This window comes from Sorex fumeus, unplaced genomic scaffold (genome assembly GCF_029834395.1).
Source record: "Sorex fumeus unplaced genomic scaffold, SorFum_2.1 ptg000047l, whole genome shotgun sequence".
Lineage (NCBI taxonomy): Eukaryota > Metazoa > Chordata > Mammalia > Eulipotyphla > Soricidae > Sorex > Sorex fumeus.
The window spans coordinates 54,446,526-54,469,709 of record NW_026606104.1 but is presented as its reverse complement, the minus strand read 5'-3'; the positions used below and the strand labels follow the sequence as shown (position 1 = coordinate 54,469,709).

Here is a 23,184-nt window from a genome sequence, read left to right as displayed (position 1 = left end):
TACAACCACGTACAACTCGGCACTGCACCGCGGCCGCGGCCTGGGCGGGAGAGCGCCCACCGCCCCGCACGCGCCGCGCTGCCCGGCTGGCGCGCGCCCCCGCCCCGCCGCCGCCGCCGCCCGCCCCTTCTCGCGCCCGGGACGCGCCTCCCTCCCGCAGCCCCGCCAGCTCCGCGTCGGGCCGCCGCCTGCTCGGGCCGGGCCGGGTCGCAGCCGGAGCATGGAAGCCGGGGAGCCTCGGCAGCCCCGCGAGCCCGGGCCGGGGGCAGAGACCACCACGCCGGCCCCGCGCTGGGAGGAAGCCAAGACTTTTTACGATAACCTGGCGCCCAAGAAGAAACCCAAATCGGTAAAAGCAGAGGGTGTGCGTGCGTGTGTGTGTGCGTGTGTGTGTGTGCGTGTGTGTGTGTGTGTAGGGGTGGGGGGAGGAGGCAGGGAAAGGGTCTCCCGGGGGAGGGGGCGTCGGATTCCCCCCGCCCCCGCTGGAGAGACCGGGGTGGCCCCCGCGGGAGCTGGGGACAGGGGGACGCGGCTCCTCCGCCCCTTGAATGTGCCCGGGGTTGGCGCGGGCTCGGGGCTATTTTGGGAGCTTTGCCCTGGTGTGCGTTCACCCCGGGACTCGGCTTCCACGCCAGGATCCCCCTCCCCCATGCTGTCACCGGGCTCCGCGCTCGGGGCGCGCTGCCCAGCACCCCCTGCCCGCCCCCACCGCCCGCGGCAGCTTGGGGTCTGGTACGCACTTGTTGGCCAAGCGGGTCCGCAGCAGCCCGGGTCGCGCACCGGGGCTCTGGAAACCGGTTCCTTGCCGTGTACCCCATCTTTTCCACGGGTCCCGGGCTCTGAGCGCAGCGCTCGCAGCGTCTGGGGCGAAAGCATCTGCCTGGGAATCAGCCTGCGCCCTGCGCTCTGCGCCCTGAGCTCTGCGCCCCTGGCGCCCAGCCCCCAGCCTGGTCCGCGCCGCTGCTCTACTGCCCAGGCGGTGGGCTTCCGCACGCCCCCAAGACCCCCCACGGAGGCCTCAGCCCTCCGAAGCTCAGAGGACACGGCTCCTCTCCCAACTGGACAAGTTCAAGATGCTCAGGTTGGTGTCTAGGTCTTTCTAACGCCAACTTGACCGATCTGTGGGGGGGGGGGGGCAGGGGGGGGGGAAGCAGGGTAGAGATAAGCCAGGGGCCTCTTCCAGAGAGTTCTCAGACAGATGGAGAACGTCCTGTTGTTCCCCATCAACCCTGTCTGCAATACTGTCTGCAAGTATTGACCCTTGCTGACAGGTCTGCTCAGAGCTGGGAGTGGAGAGGTGAATCAGGTTAGCGCGGAGCCTCAGAAGGTGTCAGGGGGACCCTCCACCCTCCACTCCAGCTACCTGGGAGAAAAACCTCCTGCTCTGATACGGGGATCTGCGGGAAAGAGGACCTCAGACTAAGGGGTGCTTTGTGGTTGTGGCCCTGGAGCTGGTCTTAAACATCCGTCTCCTGAGGCAGGTTTCTTAGAGAGAGAGGGAAGAGGGCCTGAAAGGACTCTGTAAAGGAAGCGAGAAGGCTGGTCAGAGTTGGTGCCCCGAGGTGGGCCTTGAGTGCCCAGGCCTTAGTGAGTTCTAGATTTAAAACCAGGTTCTCTGGTGCCCCATATTTCAGAGGGTCTGCACACAGGTCAAACCATGTTTCAAACAAGATTTTAAAATGCGTCTCAAATCTACCAGCTTCAGCAATGTGGTATGCCTCGCAGCACCTGGGATGCCAGGACGTAACTTGTGCTGCAGGCTGGGTACTGTGAGGCAGATCTCCAAACCATGCCTTTCCTGGCACCAGTGTGATAGCAGATCCTCTTGTTTGTTGTTGCTGATGATCTTTTAGTTTGACACCTGAAAACAAAACCAAAGCTTTTTGACATGTGCAGCCACTTCTTGCTATGACACAGGACTTTCTCATTTCTGTGCAAAACACCCTAAACCCAGAAACAAGTGAGCTGGATGATGAAGCTGATGTCTGCACAGGAACCCTAATTTCTACTTTCAAATGTATCATCCCCCAAGTAGCAGTCTGAAGCCAGTGTAATAAATACCCTCTGTTGTGTAATACATTTGAACTTATAAAATCAGTTTTATCAATAAAGGAAGACCAGGGGCCAGAGAGATAGTACACAGGTAGGGCACTTGCCTTGCACAAGGCTGACCTGGGTTTGATCCCCAGCACTCCATATGGTCCCCTGAGCTTGCCAGGAGATGTTCCCTGAGCGCAGAGACAGAAGTTAAGCCCTGAGCACAGCTGATGTGGCCCCAAACAAAACAAAGGCCATAACTGATTTACATATTGGGGTTCTGCCCATGAATTTGTTGGATAGAAAGGTCAAACAACACATTTTAAAATGCATAGAGGGGCTGGAGAGATAGCACAGGAATTAAGGTGCTTGTTGGATGCCTGGCACCGCATGGTTCCAAGAGCACTTCCTGGAGTGTCCCCCAAGCAAAGTCAGATCCAAGCCTCCATAAACCACTGGGCTTGGCCCCAAAGCTTCCCTCCTCTGAAGCAGGAGTGATAAGACAGCAGGTAGGGTGTTTGCCTTGTACACATGTAACCCAGGTTCCATCCCTGGCACCCCATCTGGTCCCCTGAGTACTGCCAGGAATGATCCCTAGACTGGAGTGATAGTACAGTTGGTAGGGCACTCAAGTACCTTGTACATGACCAACCAGGGCTTGATTCCTGGCATTCTATATGGTCCCCTGAGCTCTGCCAGAAATAATTCCTGAGTGGAGTTAGGAGTAAGGAGTTAAGTTCGGAGGGAGCCCTGAACAGTGCTGGGTGTGGTCACAAAACAAAACAAACCAAACAAAAAAATTCTCCCTCCAAAAATAAAACCATAATGACCGTCGGGGTGAGAATGTGGGTCTTTCAGCGAGATTTCACAGGGGCCAGCGTGGTGGATGATTGGGGCAGGCTGGCCAGGAGACGGTAGGCCGTGCCTGAGGGGGAGCAGGCTGGGAGTGGGGAGGAGAGACCATGGGACTAAAGACGTGAGTGGAACTCTTCAGCCCGTTTCCTCCCCACGCTTCAAGGAACAAGGCGACTTGAGCCCAGCTAGCCTCTGTGACTGCTTGGTCAGCTCCCAAATCTCTCAGTTCTCTGTGAGGTCCGGGGCCTGGTGGCCTTCTGGCCCCCTACTCCTTCCTGTAGTAGCCTCTCCTCCCACGGGCTATTTTTGGGGACTTTGGGCCTCAGGGGTCCCATCAGGGCCTGTCCTGGGCTAATTCTCATTCCTAGGAACTTGAGTCAAATATTTAAACCCTGAGAGCCCCGAGGAGGGCCTCAGCTCAGGGGTCAGAGGGCCATCTCAGTCAAGACTCGCCTGTCACCATCTCCCCCAGCAGCTTTCTAGCAGTCACAGCTTGAGGGCTCTATTCCCATCTGGGGCCCAGTGGCAGACTCCTGCCAGCCTAAGGCTGGACTCTGCAGGCAGGCTGGCCGGGGGATGGACTGCTTCTCTACCCCGCTAGGTGGGCGGAGGGGGCTCCCCAGAGGAGGCAGCCTGTCCTTCAGTGGAAGGCAGAGAGAAGGCTCCCTGGAGCCAGGGTTCCCGGGCGGAGTCCCTCATCGGGGAGCAGGATGGACCTCTGTGGACCCTAAGCTTCTTTCTGATTTCCACAGCAGTTGTCACTAGTTGCCGGCACGCGGCTGATGGCCTCTCTCTGCTGCTGGTCCGGCCTCTCCCCACCATGTACAGCCCTGTCCACCTGTTCCCTTAGCTCTGCCGGTCTGGCAGGCCACTCGCGTGTCCGGACTGGAAACCGTGGGGCCCAGCACGTGCCATTGAGGCCCTGAGGTGCCACCTCACTTGCAGTGTCCCCAGCAAAGGGCCCCGTGTTTGCAGAGTTGGCTAAAAGGGGAGGCGGGGTCCTGCCCTGGAGATGACCATTCTCTAGAGAAAGAGAGCCCTGTCCCAGGGCACGAAGGGCCCCACCATTTCTCTCAAATCCGGAAAGTTCTAAGAGTGCTTCTGGGAAGAGGCTGTAAAAGCAGGGTCTGGGGTCTCCAGGGAGTTACTAAGAAGGACCATATCAGGAACTGCTGTGAGAACGGGGGCCCTCACGAAACGCCAGCAACACGGCCTCTGACCTTGCTCTGTCTGGCTTTGCTGTGGATCCCAGATTATGACTAGCTCATCTCTGAACCCATTTCTCCAACCGCTGAGAAGGGAAGTAGTAACTCCCAGGGCAAAGGTCGTCAGGACAAACATTTTCTTGAATGGGCTAAGCAGAGCTCGGCCAGAGGGGAGCCAGGTCTGCCTGAGACTCGGGACCGTGGGGCCGAAAGTGAGCGAGTGCGGTCTTGGCTGACTGCCGGGTCTCTGGCAGTTGGTAGCCTGCCTGCAGGGGCTGGGAGGGCAGCCGGCCCTCTGTCCTTGAAGAGGTGATGGGCCTGTTTCTGGCGACAGAAACCCAAACAAGCAGGGCCCGATGGGCTTCCTAGGTATGTGGGAGTTCCTGGATTCACCCCCGCCACCCACTTCCCATCCCACCATCCCTCTTCACCCCTTCTTCCTCTATTGTTGCAATGACAGAGGTTTGTACCACTTGCTATAGTGTTTACATACTTACTGTGGTGCTCATGGGACAGGTGGGGAAGGAGGAGGTGGTATATACTAATGCTCCCTCGCCTGCAGTGCTCTCTGGAAGTCCAGCACTTCTTCAGTGATGCTTGCATGCACACGCTGTTGCAGTGCCCAGTGATCTAGAACTGCTGGATTGTGCTTGTGGGAGGCAGCAGGGATCAAACTCAAGGCCTCCTACTTGCAAGGCAGGTGCTCAAGCCCCTTATCCATTTATTTATTTTTTAGTCTTTTCACTTTTACTTCTTTCTTTGGAGGGCTCACAGCTGTCAGGGGGTGGGAGGTCCTCGGCCCAAGACGGGTTGGTAATGGGGAGAAGAGTGGGGAGAGGGGCTCCTGCTACCCCCTCACACTGACTCGGTTGGTCCCACGCATCATCTTGGTGGAGTCAGTGTCAAATGCGAATGTAAGTCCTCCCCACACACTCAGGGAACTCTTTAGGCTTCCATTCCTGCAAAGAGGTTTAAAGCTTCACTGGCCACCAGCATTTTGCTTAGAAAACAAAAACAAAAACATGCTATAGGCCGAAGTGATAGTACAGCAGGTAAGGATGGTGCCTGGCACACTGTCAACCTGGATTCGGTCCTTGGCAGCCCATATGTTCCTCTAAGCCCCACCAGGAGTGATCCCTGAGCGGAGAGCCAGGCATAAACTCTGAGAACTGCCAGGTGTGGTCCCCTCTCCCCCCATGAAAAATTTTACATCTGCAGTCTCACTGGCCACGTTTTAATGGCTCTGTTGTCATAGGAAGACTATGTCCCACACTGGACATCTCTAAGAAAGTTCTGTTGGGGGCTGGAGAAGTAAGCTAATGGGTTTGGGTGGATGGTTTCTATGTGGGAGGTCCGGGTTTGATTCCTAACACCACATGGTCCTCTAACACTGCCAAGAGTGATCCCTCAGTACTGAAGTAGGAGTGGCTCCTGAGCACTACTAGATGTGGTCCAAGAAAAAGAGAAAGAGAGAGACAGAGACAGACAGAGAGACAGACAGAGAGAGATGGGCAGAGAGAAAGATGAAGGAAGGAAGGAAGGAAGGAAGGAAGGAAGGAAGGAAGGGAGGGAGGGAGGGAGGGAAGGAGGAAGGGGAAGGAAGGAAGGAGGGTAGGAAGGAAGGAAGGAAGGAAGGAAGGAAGGAAGGAAGGAAGGAAGGGGAAGGAAGGAAGGAAGGGGAAGGAAGGAAGGAAAAAAGGGAAGGAAAGAAGGAAGGAAGGAAGGAAGGAAGGAAAAAAGGGAAGGAAAGAAGGAAGGAAGGAAAAAAGGGAAGGAAGGAAGGAAGGAAGGAAGGAAGGGGAAGGAAGGAAGGAAGGAAGGAAGGAAGGAAGGAAAAAAGGGAAGGAAAGAAGGAAGGAAGGAAGGAAGGAAGGAAGGAAGGGAGGGAGGGAGGGAGGGAGGGAGGGAGGGAGGGGGTGGGGTAGTTCTGTTGGACAGAGCTCTTTGGAAGAACAGCCCAAATCCCTGGGCCACGGTCTAGTGGAAGCTCCATGGAGATAAGCATCCCCCACCCCAGCAGCAGGCACAGCACAAGTCACGTGGTCATTACTCAGTGTGATCCACAGCTTGGGACTGAGCCTCCGCTTCCGAGAGAGGCTGTTGTCTTCAGATCCTGCCCGCAGGGTTAAGAGGAACAGCCCAGAATTCGAGGTCCGTTTAAGTCTGGCCCCCAGATTGTGCCTTTCTCTCTCATGTGAGTGTTATTACCCCAGGACTGATCAGGTCACCGAGGTGATGGGGGAGTCTGGGGTGTCTTGGGCATCCATAATCTCAATCCCAGGAACAATGAAGGACTGAGCTGTGGTCTGTGGCAACTCTTCTCCCTGTGAAGGGGTTCTGGGTCACTCCCGGGCCGGAGAGAAGACTCTGCAGTCTAGCTCCTCGAGGTCATCAGTCCCCAGTCCCCAGTTGGGCTCTGCTCCCCATGGGAACATGCTGTGTGTGCCTGTGTGCCGCCTTCCGTGCCCTCCCTGCCCTCCCCTGCCCAGTGCTCACTGGCCCCTCTGCTTTCACGGCTTCCTGTGAACCCCCGGTGGGAGGTGGCTCTGCCTTTGTTCTATCACTTACTGCAGTCCCTTTGGGTCTGTGTACCTGTTTTCTCTCCTACCAGCCTGGGGCTCTGGGCAGGAGCCCAGTACCTCCCACGACCACCCAGGCAGAGCCCAGGTGCCTGGCACAGAGTACTGTTTGTCAAATGGCATCAACCAAAAATATATTCCCCTGGCACCTACAATTATGAAGCAATCTGAGCAGATTGGGGCCTCCACACTGGAATTTCTGTTGCATTATTTTTTGTTTGTTTGTTTGTTTGTTTGGGAGGTTACACTTGGTGGCACTTGGGTACTCCCCCCAGCTCTGTGATGGGGAGCAGGAGTGATTGCTCCCAGTGGTGCTCGGGAATTGAACCCCCGGCCTCCTGAATGCAGAGCATGCCCTTAGCCCTTAGCTATCTCTAGCTCTCTGTTCCATATTTAAATCGATCACTTTCTCACTGAAATGGATTTATTGCAGTTGACTTATCTGAAGTGTTGAGGTGAATCTATCTCTTCCCTCTCTTCCCACCTTGGTCACCCAGGAAATACCCAGGGAAACCTAGGACGGATGAGAGTCTGCAATGAACCCCTGCACGGCATAGGCCTCATGTCTCACCAGACCCATGAGGCAGCTGTCAAGCTGCACTTGAAGTCCCAAGTTCTGCACGATCTGGGAGATGATCCCCCCACCTGCTCCCTCAGGCGGTTGTGGACTCAGGCTGGCGCGGGGAATTGCTCTTTGCAGGAAAGGAAAGCAAGCCTTAGACCTTACCCAGGTTTTCCAGGGTCGTTGCCATTCCCTCATAGAAAAGAATTTCAGGAGTCGAACAGTGAAATAAAGCAGTTTTGTTTAGAGTACACATCTCAGGTGGAGATGTGGGCCATCCCCCAGAATGGGGAGGCATGCACTTGCTTTAGTGGAGTTGGCTTTAACGGTTTCCTCTCAAGCTGCCTCCACGCAGGGCTTTCTTTTTTTTTTTTTTTTTATGTAGGAGTACTGCTATTTATTCAGCCACCGATTAGCTGATTGAATTGGGCATGAACTCCACCTTACCTTTTTTTTCATAATTTTATTTATTTTTCTTCTTATATTTATTTATTGAATCACTGTGGGAAAAGTTACTAAGCTTTCAGGTTTAAGTCTCGGTTGTACAATGATCAAACACCTCTCCCTTCACCAGTACTCATTTTTCACCACCAAGAACCCCAATATACCCCCCCTCCCACCCCTCCCAATGCCTGTGAGGCAGATGATTCCCACTTAACTCTTCTCTACATTGATTACATTCATTGTTTTGACAAGAGATGCACCATTATTGTTTAGAATTCCCCCCCCCAACAATCAGAATTGCTGAAAAGGAATTGTGAACTACTTTGTTTTCTATAGCTGGTTATGAGAATCATACAGTCTAGCTTGGCCGCAATAGCTGCCTCACAATTTTGGATTTCTGCAAAGAGCCCGATAATTACGAGATTGGTTTCTGTGCGACTGGCGTTATGGCTGTGCCGGAGAGCTGCTCATGGGGGGCAACTCGTGACCTCGGTAGGGTGCAAAGGACGAGCCAGTACCACCCCCCTTCCCATGAGACTGCAGTTGCCCCGTCACCACCGGCTCATACCTTGCTTTCCAATAAGCTCTGAGGTGGTTTCCACCTTGCTGCTGGGGGGCAGGGTGGGGGGAGCAGAGGCAGAAGGGAGCAACACCCTTTCCCTCTCAGGGAGGCATGGCTCCGTAGTTTAACGCATGGTCCATTCACTTTTCTGCCACAAGCTGCTGGGCTCTGGATTAAATCCTTTTGCCTCTGGAGCCATGGCTGTGCTGGAGAGCCGCTCATGTGAGGCAACTCGTGACCTTGGTAGGGCGTGAAGGACGAGCCAGTACTGTCCCCCTTCTCATGAGACTGCAGTTGCCCTGTCACCACCGACTCATACCTAGCTTTCCAGTAAGCTCTGAGGCAGCGGCCACCTTGCTGTGTGTGGGGGTGGGGGGAAGATGGAAGGGAGCAACACCCTTTCCCTCCCGGGGAGGCATGGCACCATAGTTTAATGCATGGTCCATTCACTTTTCTGCCACAAGTTGTCGGGCTCTGGATTAAGTCCTTTTGCCTCTGGAGCCATGGCCGTGCCGGAGAGCTGCTCGTGGGGGGCAACTCGTGACCTCAGTAGGGTGTGAAGGACGAGCCGGTACTGCCCCCCTTCCCATGAGACTGCAGTTGCCCCGTCACCACTGGCTCATACTTGGCTTTCCAAGAAGCTCTGAGGCGGCGGCCACCTTGTATGCGGTCCAGATGCATTTCTGCCAAAAGCCTTTGGGTTCCGAGATTTGTTTCTGAGTCTCTGGGATCATGGCCGTTAAGCAGTTCAATCAGGAACCAGAGAGGCCAAGCCTCCAATTATGTAGCTGAGCTGGAGTGGTTTGTGGGTGTGTCTCCCACATACCTAACTTTTGGCCGTTTACTTTCTTGGTAAACTTTGCCCCAAGTTTTTGGGGTCTGGCCAAAGGCACAGCAGCAATTTTGGGGTGTCCGAAAGCCTGACGGTGCCATCAGGCTGCTGATGCACTCGCCTCACAGGTACAAATTGACCTGCTGGCGGCATCATACCCGCCACGCAGGGCTTTCTGCCTAGATAAGAGTTTACTGTTATGGGCTGTCAAGAGGAGCCAGGGGCCAGAGTGATAGTATGATGGGTAGGGCACTTGCCTTGATTCGATCCCACATTTCACATGGTTCCCCAAGCCCACCAGGAGCAATCCTTGAGTACAGAGTCAGGAGTATATCTTGAGCACCTTTGGGTGTAGTCCTCAAACAAAACAAACAGAATTATGAGCCTGAAACTTCTGGTGCTCACCTGCATGTCCCTATCACACCTCTGTGTGCCTGTTGCAGCTTCTCTCTGAGGGGATCAGTTCTTCTAGTGTCCACAAAGTGGATCCAGTAAGAATGCTTTTGGCTGCTTTAGGGCTAGTGACAGAATCATTTCTTCAAATCCCATCTTGGTTTTATTACATCCAAGGAACTCATTGGTAAGGTGCTCCACAACCCCCAGCTCCTATTTATCACCTACCTGCTTTGGATTATTTAAAAGTTCAAAAACCCCATTCGCCCTCTCCTCTCTGGAAAGAAAGATGGCGGCCGCATGGGAGCCTTGTGGAGAGCAGGTATGAGCCGGGGTGGGGGCGCGACTGAAACCTCATGGGAGGGCGGGGGGGGGGGGGGGCGTTCCGGCCCGTCCTTCACGCCCTACCGAAGTCACCAGTTGCCCCCCACGAGCGGCTCTCCGGCACGGCTACGGCCCCAGAAGCACAGAAACCAATTTCTTAATTATCTGACCCTCAGTAGAAATACTTCCAGGGTAAATAAATAAAATAGCAGAAATCCAAAACCACGCGGCCGCTATTGCGGCCGCACAACATCTTTTAATTCTTGAACCCAGCTGTAGAAAGCAAATCATTCCACAGTGCTTTTTCAGCATGGCTGATTTGGGGGGGGGGGTAAAGTCTAAATAATAATGGTGCAACTTTTATTGAAACAATGAAGCTAGTCAAAGTAGATAGAGTGTTAACTAGAATTCATCTGCCCCACAGGCATTGGGGGGTGGTGGTGGGGGGGGGTTTATTGGGTTTCTTCGTGGTGAAAAATAAGTATTGGTAAAGGGAAATGTGATTGATATTTGCATGACTGAGACCTAAACCTGAAAGCTTTGTAACTTTTCCCACAGCGATTCAATAAATAAATAAATTAAAAAAAAAAAGTTCAAAAACCTTGAAAATGTAGAGCTTGGGTCAGAGTGATAATATAGAGGGTAGGACACTTGCATTGCACACGGCTAATGTAGGTTCAATCCCTGACATCCCACCTGGTCCCCTGAGCCTGCCAGGAATGATTCCTGAGTGCAGAGCCAAGAGTAACCCCTGAGCAGCATCATGTATGCCTCCCCCGAAACAAACAGGCAAACAAACAAAACAAAAAAATGTATAGGGCACCTGTACATTATGTGCCAGGTAGAGTTGTAGGCATGGGATACAACAATGAATACGGTGACCATAGTTCCTGCCCCCTCAGAGCTGATGCATGACGCCTACTGCCTCCCCACAACTCTGTTTAGAAGATAGTACTGGTGTTCAGGCACTTGTGTTTCATGTGGCTGGCCCTAGTTCAATCCCCGCACATGGTTCCCCAACCACCAGGAGTGATCCCTGGGCATCGAGCCAGGAGTACACTCTGAGTACCACCAGATGTGTCCCAAAACCAAAAAGAAAAGAAACAATTAAATATGCCACTATAATTTGACAATATCTTTTGCTAATGAGAAAATCCACATTGGACATAATAAGCCCATCCCCAGGGAGGGAGGCTCCTAGAGAGAGCAAAGTGTCTAAGCCAAAGGATGGGTAGAGTTTGGCCTCAAGTCAGGGAAGGAACAAAACCGAGAGAGGGAGCAGCCACGCAAAAGCTCAGAGAGAGGGAGGGGCGGTGAGGATGAGCCGGGCTGGGGAATGTGGAGGTGAGAACCGAGGAAGATTGGGGTCTGCTGTGGAGTTTCCTGCTCCATACCCCAGGCTGTGTGCAGAAGGCTGAAGGGAAAGGGTGGCAGTGAGTGCACCTGAACTTGTGAAACTCCCTTGAACAATAATTTGGAGGACAGGTAGGAGGGGCGAGGGGCAGTGATGGTGGATGATTTTAGCAGGGAACAAAAAGAAATGGATGGAAGATGGATGGATGGATGGATGGATGGATGGATGGATGGATGATGGATGGATGGATGGATGGATGATGGATGGATGGATGGATGGATGGATGGATGATGGATGGATGGATGGATGAATGGATTCCAGTGGAGTTGACTAGATTTGGTAATGGCTGTCTGGATGGAGGAAGACAAGGGTGAGGGTTGTCTTCTGGGGTTCTGGCCTGGGAAGTAAATGTTGAGCACAGATGGGGAAGGGGTTGGTGTGGAAGGGGAGAGGAGGGTGGGAAATCAGCCTTGAGACTGTGTATCAGTCAACTAGCAGTTAGGCCTGTGGTGTCTGGAGTTCAGGAGAAAGACCTAGAGAAGCAATTTCTGCCCCTGGGTCCCATGACCTCATCTTTCTAAAGAGAAAACTTTGGGACTTCCACCTCTCAAGTGTCAGCTGTGCCTCAGCCACAGAACACTGGTGTCATTGATCGCGCTGGTGGCCAAGAGTGGGAGCCTCTCTTGGAGAGTGACACCTCTTAGGGGACAGGGCTCCTCACCATCTCCTGCCTTGGTCCCCAGTTGCACCCTGCACAGAGTGCGGCTCTAGCTCTGTCCCTGCCCAAGGCTAGACCTCTTCAGTTTGTAGTAGTTATTGGGGGGGGGGAGGCAGGGGTGGTGGGTAGAGTGTGGTGCTCTGGGGGTGCTGGAGACAAACCTGGGACTTCCCCATGCAAAGCCTGTGCCCCAGACCCTCAGGCTATCATCCCAGTCTGCTGAGCCCCAAGGCAGAGTGGGGGTCCCTGTTCCCAGCGCCCTGAGGGGCTTGTCCGTGACACCTGCCTCAGGCGAGTCAGTGACGGCCCCTCTCCTGCACCTCTGCAGCCCAAGCCACAGAATGCGGTCACCATTGCCGTGTCCTCCCGGGCTCTGTTCCGCATGGACGAGGAGCAGCGTATCTACACGGAGCAGGGCGTGGAGGAGTATGTGCGCTACCAGCTGGACCACGAGAATGAGCCCTTCACCCCAGGCCCCGCCTTCCCCTTCGTGAAGGTGAGGCCACTTTCGCCAGCCTTGTCTTCATGGGGGTGAGAAAGAAGCAACCCAGTGGGAATTGGAGGGCAAAAAGGGCCCCCCTCTGGGCTAGTGTTTCCTCCTGTTCCTCGTTCCTGCAAGGATCATGGCTTGGCCCGGGGCATTGGCCACACAGGGAGGAAAAGGCTGCCCCATCTTCGGAGGGGTACACCATTACCCAGGAACCAGGGAGGGAATGGAGCCTGGGTGGGCTCCAGCCCCTACTCACCCTTGTAGAGAGACCCCTTGAGCAGGCACAGGACAGAGAATGGCCCTGGGAGAGGGATCCGCACCCTGATCTCACCTCCCCTCTGCTCTCCCCTGGCTCCCGGCTCACGCCCTGTCCCCAAACCTGGTGCCCTCCTCCAGGAATCAGAGCCGGGGGTCTGAGCTGGAGGCTCCCCTTTCCCATCCAGGCTCTGGAGGCTGTGAACAGACGGCTGCGGGAGCTGTACCCCGATAGTGAGGACATCTTCGACATTGTCCTCATGACCAACAACCACGCCCAAGTGGGTGTCCGTCTCATCAACAGCATCAACCACTATGGTGAGCTCGAGGGGCTGGCTGGGGGCTGCTCCTGCCAGGACAGCCCCTGCCAGGCCTGGGGTTGTATCTCTACAAAGCAAGGTGCAAGACGAGAGCCCCACGACCAGCATCGTGTGGGTCAACTGGCTGCTTCAACACAACAAATGACCCCAAAAGTCCTGTTTGTATCAGTGCCACTTTCTGGGTGTTAATATTCCTGCCACGGCTGCTCGGCAGTCTAACTGGCTCACGGCATCCCTGGGTGTTTGACATTCAGCTTTTCCAGGCCAGAATGAGCCGGCTCCAGCACACCCTGTGCAGGCCTTATTTCCTAGCGATCGGACAAGGCACTTGCTGCCTCCATGCCTCAGTTTCTCTCCTTGCACAGGGCCCAGTAGCCTCACATGACTGCTGGGAGAAGTGAATGCTGTAGTCAGAGCAAGGAGTCTGAGCATCTGTCCAAACTTTTGGCGCAACTTAATAATGTCCAGGGCAAGATTAAATTGAGACTATTTCCTGTTCTGTTCCAAGGGTTGCCTCTGAGCACCATATGGCAGGAAGTGGGCCGGGAGGTAGTACAGCAGGTAAGGTGCTTGCCTTATGTATTGATCCCCGGCACCACATATGATCCCCTGAGCCTGCCAGGAATGGTCCCAGAGCGTAGAGAGTCAGGAGCTAGCCCTGAACACCAGGGTGTGGCCCAAGAAACAACAAAACCACAGGACAGGGAGCAAAATTGGGCTGACACAGGCCTCAGCCCAAGCACTGGGCGTCTTCCCAGGGGTCTTATTCTCAGCTGTGCTACGTGACTCTGATTTCTGTTGCTCAAAGTCTACTCCTACCCCCCTCTCTAGGTTTCTCGGCTCTTCCTGATTATGGCTCAAATGTTTACATTTTCAAGTGCCTTTTCTGAGAAACCAACTGAGCCCCTTTGACTTTTTGTTTCTTGTGGGGGCCATTTCCTATTGAGCTCTGTGTGTGTGTGTGTGTGTGTGTGTGTGTGTGTGTGTGTGTTGATGGGCAGGGGGTTGTGGTGGAGGGGACTCATGTGGCACCCAGGCAGTGAACCTAGGGCCTCACATGTGCCACTTGAGCCACGTCCCCAGTCCCAGTGGCATTTTTAAATCTGGATTTCATTTTGCTGGGGGCAGGGGTACTATTCAAACTATGTAAGCTGCTTGGGCCGTAGGACGGGCATTGCCTTAAGTCCTCCTCTTACTCCTTTCTCCCTCTTCCCAGACCTGTTCATCGAGAGGTTCTGCATGACCGGTGGGAACAGCCCCATCTGCTACCTCAAGGCTTATCACACCAACCTCTACCTGTCCGCTGACTCCGACAAAGTGCGGGAAGCCATTGATGAAGGTGAGTTGAACGGGGAGGATAAAGGGGAGCCTGGCAAAGGGGTCCCAGAGGTGGAAGGCCTGGCCCTGGCCCTGAGCAGACCCCGCGGATTGCAGCCACATTTCTATCACCTGTCCCACAAACTCCGAGGACAAGGCCCCACTAATCCACTCTGTTCATTGGTCTCACCATCCGCCCAGCCTCATTAGGGATGTTTACCCTGCACTGTTCTCCAGCCTTGTGTTTCCATGGAAATCCTTCTTCTAGCCCAGAGAATCCCTTCTAAAATGCCTCCAGGTCAGTGGCCCCTCTAGTTCCGAGCAGGCCGGGACACGATGGCCAGTTTCTGCAGCTAGACAGGACAGTTCCTCAGTGAAGGAGCCCCAGCTGCAAATATTGACAAAGAAAGTTGCCTATTACATATCACTCTGCAGGGGGAGTGGATCATGCCCAGTCTTGGCCCTCTCACAGGGGCTGGATCCTGGCTGCATGTGGACGAAAACAGACCACAGAGGAGACAGGGTTGATCACTGTGGCAGGAGTCTTCCTCATACACCAGTTGATCCGTTTTCTCTCCCTCTTTCATGCCTGAAGCCCAGCCGCTCTCCCACAATGCCTCCCTCCGAGGAGCTGCTGTGGGGCTCCATGAGACTTTCTTCATTATTTTAATAGGTCACAGTCACAGTCCTCCCGTTGTTCATCAATTTGCTCGAGCGGGCCCAGTAACGTCTCCATCATGAGACTTGTTGTTACTGTGTTTGGCATATTGAATACATCACGGGGAGCTTGCCAGGCTCTGCGGTGCGGGCGAGATACTCTCGGTAGCTTGCCGGACTCTCTGAGAGGGGCAGAGGAATCGAACTCGGGTCGGCCATGTTGGCTGCATGCAAGGCAAATGCCCTACCCGCTGTGCTATCATTATTTTAATATGAAATTAAATTTGGAGTGGGGGTTGGGGGATCTGGGGCCACACCTGGAAGTGCTCAGGGACTGTTCCCGGCTCTGGGTTCAGGGGTCATTTCTGGAGGTATTCGGGGAACCATATGTGGTGCTAGGGATCGAATCTTGTAACAAGTGCCTTCACCTCTGAACTTCCCAGGGAGAGTTGTAGCCTGGGCATGTGCTGGTTTTTAAGTTCCTGCTCCTGGGAGGAAGGAAGGGCCAGTGAAAGCTGGACTGGCAGCTTCCTGGGGCCTCTCTGAGGCTCCTGAACTGAGAAGTCATTGCTTCATCCCCACAGAGTCTGCCCTCCTGCCAGTGAAGTTATATATCCCGGACATCAGCTCAGGCTGGGAGCAGGGGTGGGTCCACCAAGAGGCCCAACTGGGTGGGGGTCATCTTGGCTCTGTGCTTCAGAGCTGACGAAGTGTCTGGCCAAAGCGTGAGCCCCCTGTGGTACCCTCAGCCCTGCTCCTTAGACCCAGGTGCTGCTGAAGCCTGACCCTAACTCCCCAGGATCCGGGCCAACATGCCCTGTGGGGCAGGAGTACAGGGAGGGAGGAAACCACGGCCCACAACCCCCCAGAGCCCCAGCTGGGATCTCAGCTATCCAGGGCAGCTCTGAGCTCAGGGCCTGGATTCCTGGTGAGAGTCTTTTTATCTCTCCTTAATGTATTGAACCACATTGAGATATAAAGTTGCAAAGTTTGGGGGGCTGGAGAGATAGTATATTGGATAGGGCACTTGCCTTGCACACCACTGAGCAGGGTTCAATTCCCAGCATCCCATATGGTCCCTGGAGCCTGACAGGAGTGATCCCCAAAATGCAGATAAAGGAGTAAGCCCTGAGCACCTCCAGGAATGCCCCCCCAAAAAAGTTACACAGTAGCTCAAGACTGAGTTTCAGTTGTGCAGTGTTTGAGCACCCATTCCTTCCGGCAGGAGTCCTTGCCCACCCTCCCCCCACTCCCCTGGAGATACCCAGGCTGCAGGTCTCTGGGCACGATTTGACATGGCCTGTGGCCTCCTACAGTTACTGGCTCCCTCAATGACCCAAGCTGCCTGGAGCAGTTCCTGGGGGTCTAGATGAGAGTGACGGGTATCACCCACACCCCAGACTGCCGCCTCACAGTCCCACAAAGACCTGCAACACTACTGGGGAGGCTTCAGGTGTACTTGGGACTTACTCCTGGCTCGGCGCTCAGGGATCACTCCTGGTGGGGCTCGGGGAGCTCTATGGGGTGCTGGGGATGGAGCCAACGTCAGCCGCATGCAAGGCAAGCACCCTTGCACAGTACTGTCACTCTGGCTACACCCAAAACATCCTAACTGACCCTGGCCTAGAGGGGAGGGACTTGCAGTCAGTCTCCTGCCCGGGGCCTGTGAGCCGGGAGCTCCTCTCTTCCGGTGTCCAGCAGGTCCTCACACGAGTCCTGGAGCTGCTGGGACCCACTCCTGTTCCTGCTGATTGCAGGGCTCTGGCCCTTATCCTCTGGGGGCCCCTAGCTCCAGGACCCCGCCTCACAATGTAGCAGCTAACAAGGGAACCCTGGGACTGGAGTGATAGTACAGCAGCTAAGACGTTTGCCTTGCACGTAGCCCAACCTAGGTTTAATTCCCAGGACCCCATAAGGTCGCCCAAGTCTGCCAGGAGTGATCCCTGATTGCAGAGCCAGGATCAAGCCCTGAGCTCTATCAGATGTGGCTCAAAACAAAACAAAATAGGTAAATGAAAGGGGAAAGCTGGCATTGGTCAGACCCTTGAAGCCCCACACAGAGCAAAGCCCCAGTTCTCTCCTACCCAGAACTGAGGTGCCCAAAACATTGTCCCTCACCAGCCTAGCCCTGACGCTGGCTGAGACTGTGTGGAGGGGAAGAGCCCCTGCCCCCATAGTCCTCTCCTCTCCAAGCCGGGGGCTTCTGTGGCCTGCGTGAGCACAGACACCCCTCCGCCCTCCTCTCTCTGCCCAGGGATTGCGGCCGCCACCATCTTCAGCCCCAGCAGAGACGTGACTGTGTCCCAGAACCAGCTGCGCGTGGCCTTTGATGGCGATGCCGTGCTCTTCTCCGACGAGTCCGAGCGCATCGTCAAAGCTCACGGGCTGGACCGCTTCTTTGAACACGAGAAGGCACATGAGAACAAACCTTTGGCCCAGGTGCTCTGAACACACCCCGGGGCCCCTGGACGGAGATGGTGGGTGGTGGTTACCCAGAACCTGCACTGGGCTTCAGTGCTCAGCCTAGAACCCAACCTGAGCCATGGCAGGAGTTGCCTTTGCTTCCTGCCAGCTGCAGAGCGACTCATTCTCCTACCCTCCTCATTACGCGCCTTTGCTCTGGGCCCTGTAGACACTGTCCCTGGCCTTAGTAAGTAGGACAGGAGCCCTGGCCACCCGCATGCCCACAGGGTGGGGTGATGTCGTGAAATTACACAGGCCAGTCTGCCTCCATCACAGCCACAGTCCATCCTGATCCCCGACGCATAGGCCAGTGATCAGTTCTCATCGCCTCCCTGTGTGGGCACAAACCTCCCTCCCAGAATGAGGACTGACACCCAGCTCCCTGGGGGTGCAGAGGCATAGATATACGTAGCAACAGTTGTCCTGCTCCAATACACTGACACGATCATCCTGAGTCACAGTGGAGAGCACCAGACCTGGTCCGGGTCCCTAAAGCCCCACAGATGCCCACAGGTGCCCAGGCAGGTACAGCAGAATGGAAAGATCCAGGAATCCTGAGCCATTCGCTCACCAAACAGCAGGGGGCAGATGCCGTGAGCTGGCACATAGGCAAGCACTGTGGGTGGATGCAGTGGGCTGGCACTGTGGGTAGATGCTGCAGGCTGGCACTGTGGGCAGGTCCCATGGGCTGGCACCGTGGCAGGCTTCTGACTGGAGCAGGGACACATGCTGGGGAGTCACTGGAGCTCACAGTGTTCTCTTTCCTTCTTTCAGGGCCCCTTAAAGGGCTTTCTGGAGGCTCTGGGGCGGCTGCAGAAAAAGTTCTACTCCAAGGGTCTGCGGCTGGAGTGTCCGATCCGCACATACTTGGTGACGGCACGCAGCGCCGCCAGCTCCGGGGCCCGGGCTCTCAAGACCCTGCGGAGCTGGGGGCTGGAGACGGATGAGGCGCTGTTCCTCGCCGGCGCGCCCAAGGGCCCCCTCCTGGAGAAGATTCGCCCACACATCTTCTTCGATGACCAGATGTTCCACGTGGCTGGGGCCCAGGAGATGGGCACTGTGGCTGCCCATGTGCCTTACGGCGTGGCCCAGGCGCCCCGGCGGACTGTGCCCACGAAGCCGGCCCCACCTGCACAGTAGCTGAGCCCAGGCTTTCTCGATGCCCCCTGGCACCGGATCCTCCTGGTTCCGTGTTGCCCTTCCCTCTGCATGTCTTCTGTCATCCCCGAGGAGCGGGGTGGGAGATAGCGCAGACCAGCTCAGCCTTCTCACCTGCCCCTTCCCGTCTGAGGGCACACACAGTGGCACAATCTTGCCAGGAAAGTAAGACGTCAGTGTAGCTGGATTTGGGGGAGAGGTAGAAAGAATGAGGGGAGGAAAATGGAGATGAAGTGGGGAGTTTTAAAGGCCAGTGTGGAACACAAGCTCAGTCTCCAAGAACACTGCCTTGAGGAAAGAGCCTTCTCGGCTGGCCTGGCATTAATTACACCCAAGAGGAAGTCCCTCTCCTTCAGAGCCATTTCTGTCTCTTAGGTGGCTCTCAAACTCTCCTTTCGCCAGGATGCTGAGTTTTATAAGATCACCCTCTTTAGTTTGGGGGGTGTGTGTGTGTGTGTTTTGCTTCTGTCTGGGGCCTTCCAGGTGGTGCTGCTGAGCAGTGCTTGGTCAAGTGGGCCAGTAGTTCAGGGCATGGTGCTGCATGGACTCTGTGGTGCCAGGGCCACCGAGGCCACTCCAGCAGCGCTTGGGGGCTTCCGGGCTACAGCCAGTGGTGCCCGGAAGGTCGTGTGATGCTGAAGATTAAACCCAGTTCTGGCGCATACATAGCATGAGTCCTGACTGCTATCTGATCCCTCCGAGCCCAGATTACCTTCTTTGAAGGAAGCGTTCTAGAGCCACCAGGGCTGCTGCTGGTGTGCACGGCACCATCATGCCAATGACAAAGGATGCTGTCTGTAGGGGAGTGGGTGAGGGAGCAAGCCACCCTTCCTTGGGAGCACCCAGGGCCCTGTGGGGTGCACAGTTCGAACAGTTGGGTATAGGCAGTGTACAACCATCCACAGCTGCTATAGTTTCACATCCGTGGAAACCCCTGGATAAGATTGCCTCACTGCTACCTGGGAGTTTGGAATCTTTATCCTCAGCGTTTAGCTGCAATCCTACCTTTAGCCAGCTGGGGGCACTGCAGGCACTTCCCAGGGAGGCACGCTTTTTCTTCTGCCGCCAACTCCTCCACCTTCACTCTGTCCTTTCTATTTTACTATGTTCCTTCATCTAGGGGGAAAGGGGCAGAGGGTGGTGTGCACTGTGTGGGACTAATGCAGGGGAGAAAGCGCAGAGGCAAATGTGAGGGGTGTGCAGGAGTGGGAGAGGGCTGTGGGGCAGACCAGACAGAGAGCACAGAGCTGCCATCCCACTCACAAGCTTCTCCCGTCATGAGCCGGGGCAAGGGAGTCACGAGTTCTAATCCCCAAGGTCCCATGTCAGGGACCCCCTGAAGTGCCTTAAGATACACCTGTGCGGGTTGCCTTCTGCTCCCTTGCAGAGAGCTCACACAGCCGGCAGAGTCTGCCTTCTCCTTCCATGCCCGGCTGTGGCCCTCTGCAGAATAAGGGCAGGCAGGAGTGTCCAGAGCCCAGGAAGGTGAACAGATGCCATATTGGGAAGCAGTGACCGCAGCGGCCTGGATGTGGGGTAGGGAAGGAGGAAAAAAGGCCATCTGGGACCTGACCTTGGACGTGAGGACTCAGCAATGATAGGCATGACAGGTCTGGCAGTGTCCTGCAGGATGGTAGATGCGGATGATCCAGGGTGGAGGAGAGGAGAGAAGACCAAGGAGGTGGTTCTCCAGGTGAGCAGTGTTTGGGGCAGAAGCAAAGTGCTGGACTGGACTTTTGTTGTTAAGATCCAGGGCCTCTGGGGCTGGAGCGATAGCACAGCAGGTAGGGCGTTTGCCTTGCACGCAGCCAACATGACCGACACAGGTTCGATTCCCAGCACCCCATATGGTCCCCTGAGCACCGCCAGGAGCAATTCCTGAGTGCATGAGCCAGGAGTAACCCCTAAGCATCACCAGGTGTGACCCAAAAAGAAAAAAAAAAATCCAGGGCCTCTGAGAGTCCATTCCTGGGGCCGGGGCAGATGAGTACCTGGGGGAACACTGTCAGGAAGTTTCTCTGCATAAAGTCACATACATGCACCGTCAGGATCCCTGGGCCACCAGGCAGCACAGGGCTGATGTTGAGCCCCTTGCCTGTGCCCCCAGCCCAGTTGCGAGGGGGATGCTACAGGACTTAAGAACAGAGGGCCGGAGAGAGAGAACAGGAGAAAGGTACTTGCCTCGTACGTACCCTGATTTAGTCCTCAGCAGGGCATCACCAGGGCTCACTACTGACACTAAGCCAGGAATCGTCCCTGAGCACTGCTGAATGTGACCCCAGTTTCTTTCTTTTTACCTCCCCACAAATGAACCACCCCAAGGAAACAAAAAGGAAGTAAATGAGAAGCAGCCTTAGCCCGAGTCACCTTTGATCTTGGCTGAAAATAGAAGACAGCTGCTCAGCACCTGCACCCTCCACCCCAGTCTGGGTCAAAATCACCACCTTTGTTTTGTGTTTTTTTTTTTGGGGGGGGGGGAGTGCTAAGAGGGAATACCCAGCAGCACTCAGGGTTTACTCCTGGCTCTGTTCTCAGGGATCACTTCTGGCAGGCTTGGGGGACCAGGGATCAAACTCGTGTTGACCGTGTGCAAGAAAAGCCCTGTACCCACTGTACTATTACTCTGGCCCTCAAAATCACCTCCTGGAATAAGCCAGCAGGTGACCAGGCACAGAAAGACTAAGAGAAGGACATTAGACTGTGACCAGAATGAACACCTTCCCTGGGTGGGCAGTGCCAGATGTCACCGAATTTAGATCAACTCCAGGACGCCTATCCTCACCCCTAGGCCTAGCAACAGCCACCGCTTCCTTCCAGGTCTGCCCTCTGGAAGCAGGAAAATGAGACGCTAGAAGCAGAAAGCTGAAGTGGAGGTGCAGTTAAGCTGCGGGTTTCCAGGGAGCTGCCTGTAATAAGCTTGACAGCCCAGGGCAACGAGAGACACTGAAGTCCAAATTCAATTATTGAAACCATTAAGGAGCAGCTCAGGTCTGGAAAAAAGCTGGAATGAAAGGCCAGGAGTCCTGGGGGCAGACAGCACCGTCTGAAAGCGTGAGTGAGGAGCAGGGCCTGGAAGGGGAGCGCCAATTATTGTCTCACCAGCGGCTTAGAAGGCGGCTGTGTGCACGCCAGCCCAAGGCCTCGCACAAACGCTGCGGTGCGGGGCCCGAGGAGCTGCAGCTCCATGCTGGGCCCCTGGAGCCAAAGTGTTTCTCCCCCTTGCAGTACACATCAGAAGAAATCAAAATCAATAGGAAGTCCAAACCCTATCTGGATCTAGCATGCTAAGACCACGCCGCTGGTGTGCACCTGCTCGACCCAACTGAAGATGGAAACACTGAAATGCTGAAATCCGTCCTATTAGTTTCTAGAACTCCGTAGGGACCCCTCCACGGTCTTAGATACTCTGGACTCCCCCACTACCCTCGAGCCGGCAAAAGGTGCCTCAAGGGATCCTTTCACCTGGTTGGTGATATCTCAACCAGTTGGGGTAAGATAACCGGCTTGAAGACTCAGAACAGTTAATGGCAGGGCTGCAGCTGTGTCTGCCTCTTGCCAGACCCAGCTCTTCTCCCTGTGGACGTGGGGCCAGCATGAAGATGGCGAGAGAAGTTCTGCTCGTGAGTTCACTGGCGAGGCAGCTCAGTGGGCCATCCTGGAGCTCAGACGCTGTAACACAGGGAGCAACACATTCCTATTCAAGCCTTTCAAAGAACTAAGGAAGAGTAAGGGTCAGGGAGACTCAACGCGCTGAGCACATGCCTCTTTGCACGGAAGAGGCCCGGCTTTGATCTCCCTCACCACTACATGTGGGGGTTACCCTCCCAAGAGTGACCCCTGAGCACAGAGCTAGGAATAACCCCCAACCACAGCTCAGCGTGTCCCCCAAACACCCCCCCAAAAAAAAGAACTAAGAAGGATTTGAGTCAAGCATTTTCAACCCCTCCTGAAATACCTCCAAACACCCCCAAGTCCTCTGGAACCCAGATTGAAGGCCCCTATATTGATTGAGCCAATGCCTATTTGGCTTCTATATTGTTTGGGGCTTCTTTGGTACGGCCCAAGGAGAAGTGGATTGTTTCAACAGAGACTGCAGCTGCTAACACTGCTCTGGCTCTTTTTTTTTTTTTTTTTTTGGCTTTTTGGGTCACACCTGGCGATGCACAGGGGTTGCTCCTGGCTCTGAACTCAGGAATTACTCCTGGTGGTGCTCAGGGGACCATATGGGATGCTGGGAATCGAACCCGGGTTGCCGTGTGCAAGGCAAACGCCCTACCTGCTGTGCTATCACTCCAGCCCCACTGCTCTGGCTCTTGACAGAGCACCTGCCAACCTCTGGACGAAGGCAAACTTCCCGGCCCACTCCCCCGATGGAGAGAGACCCACTCATGCTCCTGACCCCCAGAGGCCAGCCTGCTCCATTCCAGCCGGGAGGGGGAGCGGGGTCGAGGGGCAAGCAGACAGGGACTCCATCGGCAACCTGCAGAGCACGGAGGCACTGGCTGAGCAAACAGTTGCTCCAGGCATTGGAGAACTTCAGATGTCAAGTTTTGATTATTTCCCAGTGACCCTTGGCCTGTTCTTATTTGCAGGGCCCTTGACACTCACATTTGACTTGCATGTTCCCTCCCAAGCCGATGGAGGAGGGCAGAGAGCAGG

General features: G+C 55.2%; 1 protein-coding gene across 1 annotated transcript; it reads left to right on the top strand.

The window, feature by feature from the left end:
• Positions 1–119: 119 nt before the first annotated feature.
• Positions 120–19,183, top strand: NT5C1A (5'-nucleotidase, cytosolic IA). Its single transcript, XM_056123718.1, has 6 exons — positions 120–349; positions 12,194–12,361; positions 12,799–12,928; positions 14,147–14,269; positions 17,159–17,343; positions 18,142–19,183. Exons 1-6 carry the CDS (start codon positions 221–223, stop codon positions 18,505–18,507), a joined length of 1,101 nt encoding a protein of 366 aa, XP_055979693.1. The 5' UTR covers positions 120–220; the 3' UTR covers positions 18,508–19,183.
• Positions 19,184–23,184: the final 4,001 nt, after the last annotated feature.